Source organism: Capra hircus, chromosome 17, assembly GCF_001704415.2.
Source record: "Capra hircus breed San Clemente chromosome 17, ASM170441v1, whole genome shotgun sequence".
Taxonomy (NCBI): Eukaryota; Metazoa; Chordata; class Mammalia; order Artiodactyla; family Bovidae; genus Capra; species Capra hircus.
The window spans coordinates 7,364,201-7,377,141 of NC_030824.1; the positions used below are offsets into that span (position 1 = coordinate 7,364,201).

Below are 12,941 nucleotides of genomic sequence, written 5' to 3' on the forward strand. Positions count from 1 at the left end.
CCTGCAGTGGAAGCACAGAGTTCTAGCCGCTGAACCACCATGGAATTCTTTCGGTTCATTTTTTTTTTTTTTAAGATGGTCAATTAAATGTTATCACTGTTGAGGACCCAACATAGAAAGTAAAAACAGCTTGTGGACTGGGGAAGGTTAGACTTAACTAGTTTTATGGCTTGCTTTTTCTGAAGGCTTTGCTCCTCATTAAAGAGGGTATGTTGTTGGCCAGCTGGTGTCTCAGTTGGTTGTGGAAGCTGCGAAGTGTCCCTGGGAAGTCTTTGGAAATAGACATCAGATAGGTGGGAGAGCTGACTTTTCATGGAGTTTCCAGTCCCTCTGGTTCCATGGTTCCCTAATCAGATTTGATAAGATGACTACCCCTTCTTCCCCCTGGAAATGTTGACCCAGACTTGTGCACAAGATGATATGGTTCAATCCACTACATTTGCCACAGCTGCTGGGAGCATTTAAACTTGGAATTGATGGAGTGTGGTGCTGTGACTGGAAACTTCTGTTTCTGTTTTGAAGGATGAAGAATGTGTTCGTCCTGGTCCTGCTACAGACTTGAGTTTCCTGGAGAGGTTGGAGGAGAAAGTGGGAAAGCACGCACACTTTGAAACGTAGGTGCCTCATTTGCCGGGCTGTTGCATGGGGGAGGCTCATGTAGTTGTGGAGCTGACTTCTAGTGTGTGTGTATATGGCTGTGCTGGCTCTTAGTCATGCCATACAGGGTCTTTAGTGGCAGCACGCAAACTCTTTCGTTATGGCCTGCGGGATCTCGTTCCTGGACCAGGGATTGAGCCTGGATCTCCTCCATTAGAAGCATGGAGTCTGAGCCCCTGGATCACCAGGGAAGTCCCCTGTATAGTTGACCTTTGAACAATACTGGTTTGAACTGTGCCGATCCACTTTTACTTGGGTTTTTCTTCTCAATAGTAAATGCTATAGTACTACATGACCCCATCCCCTGTTGGTTGAATCCATGGATACAAAAGGCCAACTACGAGCTACACACAATTTGTTGACTGTGTGGAATCCCTAAGCCCCATGTTGTTCAAGGGTCAACTGTACATCCATTTTCTTAGGTATGTGGACAGTTCTCCCCAATAGTATGAAAGTGAAAGTGAAATTTGCTCAGTCGTGTCTCACTCTTTGTGACCCCATGGACTGTATGCTGCCGCTACTGCTGCTAAGTCACTTCAGTCGTGTCCGACTCTGTGTGACCCCATAGACGGCAGCCCACCAGGCTCCCCCGTCCCTGGGATTCTCCAGGCAAGAACACTGGAGTGGATTGCCATTTCCTTCTCTAATGCATGAAAGTGAAAAGTGAAAGTGAAGTCGCTCAGTCATGTCCGACTCCTAGCGACCCCAAGGACTGCAGCCTCCCAGGCTCCTCCGTCCATGGGATTTTCCAGGCAAGTGTACTGGAGTGGGGTGCCATTGTATAGTCCATGGAATTCTCCAGGCCAGAATACTGGAGTGGGTATTCTTTCACTTCTCCAGGGGATCTTCCTAACCCAGGAATCAAACCCAGGTCTTCCGCATTGCAGGCAGATTCTTTACCAGCTAAGTCACAAGGGTAGCCCCCTTAGTATAGCTCCCCAATAGTATAGCTACTACTAATTTGGTTTTGGCTGTGCTGTGCAGCATCTTAGTTCCTCAACCAGAGATCAAATCCATGCTCTCTGTATTGGGAGTTCAGAGTCTTGACCACTGGACTGATTCATACATAGAAAGGCCCAGCTACTAATTCATACATAGAAATAGCATGATGATACACCAGCTGCACAACTTTCATTGGTAGGGGTCAAGCTCATGCAAATTCCAAGTAGAATTCTTTTTTTAAGATTTTGTATCTTTATTTATCATCATTTCATTTTGGGCATGTCCACATGCATGAAACAGTCAAAAAAATTCAGGTGTAAAACACAGGCAGTGATGTGTGTAGATGTGAAGTGTGCAACCTGGTGAATCATTACATGTGTGTGTACCCACATCACCTCCCCACAGATGAAGACACAGAGCATTTAGAGTCCCAGGAAGTCACCTAGAATTGGAATGCACTCTGAGATGAGGAGGAGAGAATTTAAGGGCATGTGCTCTGGAGTCGCAGGGACCTGGTTTTGAATCCCAGCTCAGACACTTAATAGACACATGACTTTAGGCAAGCAGTAAGTACTCCTGAGTCTGAGTTTCCCCTTCTACTGCTGCTGCTGCTAAGTCGCTTCAGTTGTGTCCGACTCTGTGTGAGCCCACAGACGGCAGCCCACCGGGCTCCTCCATCCCTGGGATAATTAACATGCCTGCCATAGAGCATTGTAAATGACCATGTAAATCACCTAGTGTGATTCCTGGTCATGGCAAACATTCAATATATGGTAGTGGCTTTATCAAACCTATAGAATATTGAAAGGATAAGTGAGTGGAATTGGATAAGTATATGAATCAAGATTGGAAAAAGAGGACTTCCCTGGTGGCTCAGTGGGAAGGAATCTGCCTCCCAATTCAGGAGACACAGGTTTGATCCCTGGTCCGGGAAGATCCCACATGCCTTGCAGCAACGAAGCTCACGCACCACAACTAATGAGCCTGTGCTTTAGAGCCTGGGAACTGCAACTACCGAAGCCCTGGAGCCCATGCTCCGCAACAAGAGAGTAGTCCCCACTCTCCACAGCTAGAGAAAGGTCTGAGCAGCAACAAAGACCTGGCACAGCCAAGAATAAATAAATAAATTTTTAAGAAAAGATTGGAAAAATTAATTGTAACATCTTTACAGATTGGGATAATATATGGCCAGGAGAACAAACAATCTAAATACAGGCAGTGATGTAGATAAATCACAAAAACATGTAATCAAGAGAAATCAGACACACAGGAGCACACACTGTATGGTTCCACTTTCCTAGAGTGTTGCTGCTGCTAAGTTGCTTCTGTCGTGTCCGACTCTGTGTGACCCCAGAGATGGCAGCCCACCAGGCTCCCCCGCCCCTGGGATTCTCAAGGCAAGAGTACTGGAGTGGGTTGCCATTAAACAACCTGTTCTGTTAGATGTCAGACGGTACCTGGAGAGGGCTCGAGGTTGGGGGTTCTCAGGGACCAGAAATGTTCTGTCTTTTGCTGTGGTATTATTTACACAGGAGAATTCGGTTTGCAAAAATTCATTGAGCTGTGCACTTCAGATATGAGTGCTATCAATATACTTGTATATGCTTTTCAAGAACAGTTGTAAAAAACTGTAAATCACCCGAATCTGAAAAACAATGTTTTGTGAATATCTTAGTCTCTCCATGTCATAAAAATGTGAAGTAGCAAAATCCGTTTTGAGTCATCACCAAGAAAAATGAACCTTATTTCATTGTACAAATAAGTGTGTTTGTGTGCCTCGTGTACGTTTTTCATCCCTCAGAGCTTGTGAGAAGGAAGGGTCTAATTTTAGTGAGACCTTGGTCTGTGGCCGGAAGAAATAGTTGAAATAGATTTCAGTGCTGACCTTTAGCTGATCATCACAATCCTAAACAGCTTTTGCTTTATACATTGGTGCATTTTGTTGCCGTGAGGTAGGAAGGTTCAGCCCCTGTCTGTTTCTGTCCTGCTATAGCCGGAAGCTGGCAGGTCCAAAGGGCAGAAAGAAGATTGGCTGGATGGAGTTTCGGCTCTTCCACTATGCAGGAGAGGTCACGTACTGCACCAGGGGTGAGTGTCTGTGGGGTAAAGGTCATAGGTCACAGCCATGCAGGTGCCCCCGAGTCCACTCTAAACATGCTGCATATCCATCTCAAATGTTCCCTAGCCCCACTGCCATCATGGCATTTCAGAAGTATTTTAGGGACTTCCCTGGTGATCCAGTGGTTAACCATGCCTTAAATGCAAGCATGGTTGGGAGCTAAGATCCCTCATGAATCGCAGCCAAACAACCAAAACATAAAACACAAGCAATATAGGAAAAATTTTAAAAAAGAAGCAATATTGTAACAAATACAATAAAGACTTTTAAAATGTTCCACGTCAAAAAAAACTTTTTTTAAGCATTATAAAATGTAGTAATTTTATATATAACTACTTTCCTGAGATGATTCACAGCCTCTGTTTCACTCATTTAAAGTGTACAATTGACACGTGTTTAGTGTATTCACTGTGCACTTAGGCACCTGTCACCACATTCTATTTCAGAATCACCCCATCACCCCAAAAAGAACCCCTATACATGTTAGCAGGCACTCCCCGTTTTCCCCTAGCCCATCTTCCAGAGCCCTGGGCAACAAACCAGTCAACTTTCTGTCTGGAGATTTTCCTGTTCCGGACATTTCCTAAGAATGGACTTATACAGCGTGTGGGCTTTCATGTCTGGCTTCCTTCCCTTAGAATAATGTTCCCAGGGTCCATCCGTATCCTCGCTCCTAAGCGCCAGATGGCGTTCCACCGTGCGGCTACGCTGCCCTTTGTCGGTTCACTCCTCAGCGGGTGGGCGTTGGGTCTTTGCACTTGTTGGCTGTTGTGAATGATGCTGCTGTCAACATGACCGTGTGTGTGTGGCCGCATGTCACCCTTTCTCTCGGGTAAATACCTGGGTGTGGAGTTGCTGGGTCCTGTGATAACTCTGTTCTTAATTTCTTGAGTACCTGCCAGGCTGGTTTTCCAAACTGGCTACATCATTTTGCTTTCCTACCAGCAGTGTGGGGGCCTCAGTTTCCCTATTTCCTCACCAACGCTTGGCATGGTCTGTCTTCTGATTCCAGCTATCCTAGCGGGTGTGAAGCGGTGGTTTGGGTGTGCATTTTTCTAATGCTTAGTGACGTGGAGCACTTTTCCTTGCGCTTATCGGCCATTAGCATTTCTTCCTTGGAGAAATGTTTGTTGCAATCCTTTACGCATTTTTTAAATCGTTTTAGTTATTAGTGTTGAGTCGTATGGTTCTTTATGTTCTAGCTACAAGTCCCTTATCAAACTGATGGTTTGCAGGTATTTTCTCCAGTCTGTGAGTTATCTTTTTTCACTGTCTTGATGGCATCCTTCCAAGCCCAGAAGTTCTTAACTTTGATAAAGGCCACTTTGGTCTCTATGACTTAGCATAATGTTTTCACGGTTCATGCCTGCTGTTACTATTTTTTAATTGCCAAATAAGATTTCACTGCATGCTTACACCACATGTTGCGTACCCCTTCATCGGTTATGTGCACGGGGGTCGTTTCCACTATTTTGCTTCCATGGATAATGCTGCTGGGAACATTTTTGCAACACATTTTTCATGCGTTTTCTTTTGTCACCTCTGCTTTAGGTTCCAGATAATGTTTACTTCTACATAAATTTATTTCACTAAAAAGTTTTAAAAAATAAAATACCATGTATTAGGGGTTTTTTTCCCTTAAATATGTAGAGGTATAAAAAAGAAAAGTGAAAGTCACTCAGTCGTGTCCGACTGTGACCCCATGGACTGTACAGTCCATGGAATGTTCCAGGCCAGAATACTGGAGTGGCTAGCCTTTCCCTTCTCCAGGGGATCTTCCCAACCCAGGGATCGAACCCAGGTCTCCTGCATTTCAGGCAGATTCTTTACCAGCGGAGCCACAAGGGAGCCCAAGAAGGAAAAAAATGTTAAATAGGACAAATCTCTTTAAGTAGATAACCTACTGATTTTTGTTTAAAGAGTAAAGTAATAGAAAGGTAGGGTTTGCTTGGTGGCTTAGTGGTAAAAAAAACAACAACAAAAAAAAACAGCAACAACAACAATCCACCTGCCGATGCAGGAGATGAGGGTTCAGTCCCTGGGTCAGGAAAATCTCCTGAAGAAGGAAATGGCAACCCACTCCAGTGTTTTTGCCTGGGAGATCCCATGGACAGAGGCGCCTGGTGGGTGCCATGGGGTCAAAATGAGTTGGACATGACTTAGTGACTCACCAATACACATGTAAGGCGAGAAATTGCTCACAATACAGAAAGGTACAGAAGGAAAACTAAGAACCCCTTTTACTCCTAGTCTCTCCTTTAGGTAACCATGAGAATCAACTGGGAAATAAAAATATCTTATGCATATAATCACATACGTGGGGACGTGTATGCCCACATACCTAAAGAACACAAATACACGTCTAAACAATACAGATGGTTATTTTGTGCTATCTTCTTTGCATTTTTCATTTAATAGACATTGGCGACGCTTTGGACTCCAGCTAACATCCATTGAGCACTTTCTATGGACCAGGTCCTGTCCCAAATGCTTTACCTCTGTTTCTTGTTTAAAACTCACAGAACTCAGTCAGGTGGGCAGCATTATCGGTCCCCTTTTAATCTATGAGGCACTGAGCTCAGAGATGTGAAGTAACTTGCCTGAGGTCACTCAGCTATTAAGTGGCAGAGCTGGAGGTCAGACCCAGGCCTTTTGCCTCCAGACCTGCATTCAGTCTCCATAGTGGCAGATTCCTCCACGTTTCTTCTGAAAAGCTACATGCACGCCCCATGGGGCTGTGTCCCGCCACCTGTCTGAAGGCCTGTGGTTGTTTCCAGCTTTGTCTCTTGTCCTCTGTGTTTGACATCTTTGTATATTTCAGTTAGCCAGCCTGTGCTCCTTATATGCCTGCTGCTGCTAAGTCACTTCCCGACTCTGTGCGACCCCATAGACGGCAGCCCACCAGGCTCCCCTGTCCCTGGGATTCTCCAGGCAAGAATACTGGAGTGGGTTGCCATTTCCCTCTCCAGTGCATGAAAGTGAAAGTGAAGTCGCTTAGTCATGTCGGACTCCTAGAGACCCCATGGACTGCAGCCTACCAGGCTCCTCCATCCATGGGATGTTCCAGGCAAGAGTACTGGAGTGGGGTGCCATTGCCTTCTCCGCCTTATATGCCTAGGATTAATTTTTCAGAAGTGGCTTTGCTAAGGTCATCAAAAGTTTATTTTGACTACCTCTGGGTAGATATCCAAAAGAACTGAAAGCAGGAATGTGAACAGGTATCTGAACACCCATGTACACAGGAGCTTTATTCACAGTAGCCAAAAGGTGGAAGCACCCAAGTGTCCATCGATGGATGAATAGACACACGAAATGTGCTCTGTCCTTACAATGGGACATATTTCAGGCTTAAAAAGGCAAGAAATTCTGACACCTGCTACTATGTGGATGAACCTTGAAAACGTGGTGCTAAGTGAAATAAGCCAGACAGAAAAAGAAATATGAAAGAATTCCACTTACGTGAGGTGTGCAGTCCAATCCATAAAGACAAAAAGTAGAACAGTGGTTATCAAGGGTCTCAGGCAGCGAGGCATGAGGAATTAGTGCTTAACCGTACAGAATTTCCACCAGGGGAAAAGGAAAGGAGTTTTAGAGATGGATTGTGGTGATGCTTGTGCAACAATGTAAATTCACGAAATGCTACTGAACGCACACTTACAAATAGTTTAAATAGTAAATTTTACATTATGTATCTTAACAGTGCCCAGGACAGACACCCAAGAACAAGAATGGCCCAGCCCCAAATGTCATTATTGCCCAGTCTGGGAAACCCTTAATTAAGAGATCATTTTTAGGATTTCCCTTTGCAATCAGTATGGAATTATATTTTTAATCAAAGCCATTGATTCAGGAGGTTTTTTTTTTTCAATGTTTTACAGGATTCTTGGAAAAGAACAATGATCTCCTCTACAGACATCTGAAAGAAGTAAGTCTGAAACTTAACTCTGTGTATTTTTGAAGGTTATGAGATATCACTCAGAATACTGATTTGGGAGGTTTGGCCTTCTGGATTTTTCTCTTTGATGTATTCTATTAGAATTCCAGTACATCATGGCCAGAAAGACAATTCAAGATCACCTTTGTTTTCATTTTTTGGCTGCACAACACACGGCATGAGGGATCCTAGTTCCCCGCCTAGGGTTCAAACCCTCGCCCTCTGCAGTGGAGGTGCTGAGTCTTAACCACTGTACCACTAGGGAAGTCCCTTTTCCGTCCTCTTTTCAAGTTCTCCCAAGGCAAACAGCTCTGGTCCGTCACAGACACACCGATGTGAACTTTCCTGAAGAGCCCTTCGTGATTTCTGAAGCAGCAAGTGTGGTGGTCACTTCTCTTTGCCTACAGGTGCTGTGCAGTTCCAAAAACAGAATCCTGAAGGAATGCTTCCTGGTGGCCGAGTTAGAGAACCGGAGAAGGGCACCGACAGTGAGTGTGTGTGTGGCTGGGGGGGGGGGGGTGCCTGTGCAAAATTGGAAAGGCAGCAGAAACCACCCAATTTGCACCAAAGTGCAATCACTTCACTTAAATGTATTTTGTAAGCTGTCCACTCCTTTTTCTGGAAATATCCTTCTCTAACAAGTTTTACTAAATATATATTTTCCAAGGTTAGCAACCAGTGTGTTCATTGGCAGACATTCATTGAACACCTACTGTGTGCCAGGTGCTGTGCTGGGCACAGGGGAATCCAGGAACAACCAAACAGATAGGGGTCCTCCTCTCCTTGTGGGGTTTACAGTCTATAGGAAGATATTACCCATCAAAGAAAGAAACTACGATAACGAGCGTCGTCTCATAAAGGAAGCTTGGTAACAAGGAGACTGGCTCAGCGGTAATGCTGGCTCCTGCAAGGCGCTCGCTTCGTATTCACTGAGTGACAAAACCAACCTGGGACCATGTTTGTCCAGCCTCCGCTGCACCAATCGGAGGTCAGGCTTCTCATGCCAGGACACCCAAACCCTTCTCTTCATTGGCAAAACGGCTCGTGACAGGTAGTAAGTACTGGGTTGGCCAAGAAAGTTCATTCCAGTTTGGCGGTACCATGCCCAAGTGAACTTTTTGGCCAGCCCACTAGAACTGGTCTGTTAAGAGTTCGGGTCTGAAAGACCAGTCTCCGCCTTGAGCCAGCCTTCTCTGTATAAACGGGGAGCAACGCTGTGTGGTCAGCTCATTCTGTCTCCCTGCAGGTGGGGACTCAGTTTAAAAACAGTCTGAGCAGCCTTCTGGAAATTCTCATCTCCAAGGAACCTTCGTACATCCGTTGCATCAAGCCCAATGAGAGGAAAGAACCCAGTGAGTTGAGAATCGTTTGGAACCCTGAGCTGAGGGAAGGGAGGCCTGGGAGGAAAACCAAGATGGTAGCGGGGTAAAGTCCTAAAAACCAGCACAGGCTTGCTGCTTGTCATCAGTATTTAATAACAGAAGGTAAACGAGGCTTCTCTGGTGGCTCAGTGGTAAAGAACCTGCCTGCCGATGCAGGAGACACAGGTTTGGTCCCGGATCCGGGAAGATCCCACAGGCTGCAGAGCAGCTAAGCCTGTGCAGCACGTCCACTGAGCCTGCGCTCTGGAGCCGGGGGGCTCTGAGCCCTGGAGCCTGTCCTCCGCCACAGAAGCCACTGCAGCGTGAAGCCTGTGCACGGCAACTAACTACAACTCGAGAAAAACCCTGCACGGCAGTGAAGACCTTGCACAGCCAAAAATTACATTTTCAAAAAAGAATGCTTTTAGAAACCGTATTAAAGAAATAGAAGGTAAATGAATAGGAAGGAAGGTGACTTTTGTGGGCCCTGTGAGCATGGCTGAGAGCCTGGCCAGTTTTGGGGCCAACGAAGCTGAGCCTGGCAGACCTCAGCGGCGAGGGGAAGCCACCCTGCTTCTTTCCAGCCAGTGCAGTTTTCCAGATGGTCTGCTGCTGCTAAGTCGCTTTAGTCGTGTCCAACTCTGTGTGACCCCATAGACGGCAGCCCACCAGGCTCCCCCGTCCCTGGGATTCTCCAGGCAAGAACACTGGAGTGGGTTGCCATTTCCTTTTCCAATGCAGGAAAGTGAAAAGTGAAAGGGAAGTCACTCAGTCATGTCCGACTCTTTGCGACCCCATGGACTGCAGCCCACCAGGCTCCTCCGTCCATGGAATTTTCCAGGCAAGAGTACTGGAGTGGGGTGCCATCGCCTTCTCCGTTTCCAGATGGTCTAGGCCTGGGGTATTTGCTGAACCTGCGCCATGCTCTCACCATCAGGTCATGCAGTCAAAGGCTTACAGCAGCCAGGCAGGAAGAGCAAATGAGGGAAGCAGGCTGGCTGTGAGGCAATAGGGAATGGAGGGGACTGTGGCGAATTGCAGCAGGCACACCCTGTCTACAGGGCACTTATCGCCACATGAGAGTCTGGGTCCAGAATGACCAGATCTTATGGCTTTTCTGAAGATTTTTTTTTAAGTCTTCACTGGATTTGTTACAATATTTGTTTTCTGTATTGGTTCTTTTGGCCACAAGGCATGTGGGATCTTAAGACCCTGACCAGGGATGGAATCTGCACCCTCTGCCCTGGAAGGTGACATCCTAACCCCTGGACCACCAGGGAAGTCCCATCATGGTTTTTCAAGAGAAACCAGAAGTTCAGGTTTTCCTGTTAGCCCCACCCCCACCCCCCATTAAAAGAAACACACTTAGAACCTAACAGGACATATCTGTGGCTAGACCTAGTCCAGAGAGCATCAGCGTGTAGCCTCTGGTCTGGTCTTAGATGAAACACGCCCATGGGCTCCTTTATCATCACTCCTCCTTCTGTGTTTCCAAAGGCAAGTTCGACGACTTCCTTATCAGGCATCAGGTCAAGTACCTGGGGCTGATGGAGCACCTGCGGGTGAGACGGGCTGGCTTCGCCTACCGACGGAAGTACGAACATTTCTTGCAAAGGTAAAGTTTGTTTTGTGGATCTTAAGCCGATGAAGTGAGCAGCGATGAATAAAAGGTCTTCCCCCCAGGAAACTCATTTGGTTCTCACCTGCTGAAGCTGTGACAGTGATGGCATTCCAGAGAATAGGAAGCTGACTTGGTTTACCACCTTCCCTTCATTTCGCTAAACCACTAATGCATTGGCTTGGCCAAAAAGTTCATTTGGGTTTCCCAAAACCTCAATGAGCTTTTTGGCCAACCCAGTACTTCTTTTCGGAGAAGGCAATGGCACCCCACTCCAGTACTCTTGCCTGGCAAATCCCATGAATGGAGGAGCCTGGTGGGCTGCAGTCCATGGGGTCACTAGGAGTCAGACACGACTGAGCGACTTCACTTTCACTTTTCACTTTTATGCATTGGAGAAGGAAATGGCAACCCACTCCAGTGTTCTTGCCTGGAGAATCCCAGGGATGGGGGAGCCTGGTGGGCCGCCGTCACTGGGGTCACACAGAGTCGGACACGACTGAAGTGACTCAGCAGCAGCAGCAACAGTACTTCTTTGGAATCTAGGAAGTACAAGGGCCAATGCACAGACTTGCCACCAGAGGGCAGACGTGGGCCACACACCCCTGGAGTCTGAACTTGGCTGGGGAAGTCTGTTCCCATGGCTGCTGGTTTTTTGAGGGTCATTCTGGGAGCAATCTTCTTGGCCTCATGGGCTGTCAAGAGACACAAGTGTTAAAAAAAAAAATTAAGACGCAGGGGTAGTGGTAAGAAGGTGGGCATTGGAGCCACAGATTCTTGGGTGGGAATCCCGATCTTCCTCTTCCCCCGTGACCTAATTGCTCACGTGCAACACAAGGATTAAGCTGCTCTCAAGGATTTGATGATATATCCACCACCACTACCATAGCCCAAATTGCTTGTGCATCAGTTGGGCTGCTTGTTGTGTGTGCAAACAACACATTTTTACCCTTTCAAGAGAAGCATAATAAAATGGTTGTTTTTGTAGGTTAACATGGTTGAATATTGTTAATTCCATATTTTAACTTAACATTCAATTTCTTTTGAACTTTTTTTTTGGGGGGGGGCATGCCTCACAGCAGGTGGGATCTTAGTTCCCTGATCAGGGATAGAATACGTGACCCCTTGCACTGGAAGTGCAGAGTCTTAGCCACTGGACTGCCAGGGAAGTCTCTGAAGTATAGCTTTTTCATAATTATAAAAAGCACAGGCATAGGTTACACTTTAAATCCAATTCCTTGCATTATCCCACTTACGTCAAGATACTGCACTCTGAAATTTCAGCATTTTGGGATGTTTATTTTCAGTCTTCGTTTAATATCAGATTTTTCTCTGCCAATGGTGATGCTCAGTTGCTCAGCCACGTCCAGCTCTTTGTAGCCCCAGAGACTGTAGCCCACCAGGCACCTGTCCACAGGATTCTGCTGGCAAGAACACTGGAGCGGGTTGCCACTTCCTACTCTAGGGGATCTTCCTGACCCAGGGACGGAACCCAGCTTTCTTGCATATCCTGCCCGGCAGGCGGATTCTTTATCACTAGTGCCACCTGGGAATCCCTTTCGCTACCGAGGATCTTGCTGAATTTTCTCCCAGAAGCCTTGTGTCTTGATAATATCTGTTTATATGCATTTATTAAGTAACAATCTCTTCCCCTACTGCTATTTTAATAATTTATCTACCTGCTAATATAAACCTCTGATGAGCAGTGTCCTCCTGTCCCAAACTGACATTCACTTAGATCCTCAGAATGTGATTCTTATCAGAAATAGGGTCTTTGTGATGTTGTCAGTATAAAGATTGAGATGAAATCACACTGAATTAGGGTGGACCCTGAGAGGGTTCTTACAACAGAGAGAGACTCTCAGAGGGGCACAGGGGAGAAGGCCATCTGAGGACAGGGGCAGAGACTGGAGTGATGCTTCTAGGAGGCTTCGGTGTGAAGTCTCCTCTGAGCGGTTGGCATGCCCAGAAGAGCAAAGCAGATCTCTAGGGGAGCTCAGGGAAGGTGTGTGTGCGTGTGTGTGTTCGTGCTCAGTTGCTTAGTTGTGTTCCACTGTTTGTAGCCCACCAGGTTCCTCTGTCCATGGGATTTCCCAGCCAAGAATAGTGGAGTGGGTTGCCATGTCCTCCTCCAGGGGATCTTCCTGACCCGGGAGCTTTCTAAATGTGCCTGTCCTCTCCCCAGGTATAAGTCCTTGTGCCCAGACACCTGGCCGCACTGGCACGGGCCTCCAGAAGAGGGTGTAGAGCGGCTGATCAAGTACATTGGCTACAAACCTGAGGAGTACAAGTTAGGGAGGTGAGTGTCCC

At 46.6% G+C, this 12,941-nt stretch overlaps 1 protein-coding gene across 1 annotated transcript in view; it reads left to right on the forward strand.

Moving 5' to 3' along the window:
- The window catches only part of MYO1H (myosin IH), a 39,899-nt gene that overhangs the window by 14,353 nt on the left and 12,605 nt on the right, over positions 1-12,941 (forward strand). Inside the window, exons 13-19 of the mRNA XM_005691686.3 lie at positions 523-614; positions 3,593-3,687; positions 7,597-7,643; positions 8,060-8,140; positions 8,899-9,004; positions 10,511-10,628; positions 12,817-12,930. Of these exons, the coding sequence (XP_005691743.3) occupies positions 523-614; positions 3,593-3,687; positions 7,597-7,643; positions 8,060-8,140; positions 8,899-9,004; positions 10,511-10,628; positions 12,817-12,930 (653 nt within the window). The remainder of the gene's footprint in view (positions 1-522; positions 615-3,592; positions 3,688-7,596; positions 7,644-8,059; positions 8,141-8,898; positions 9,005-10,510; positions 10,629-12,816; positions 12,931-12,941) is intronic.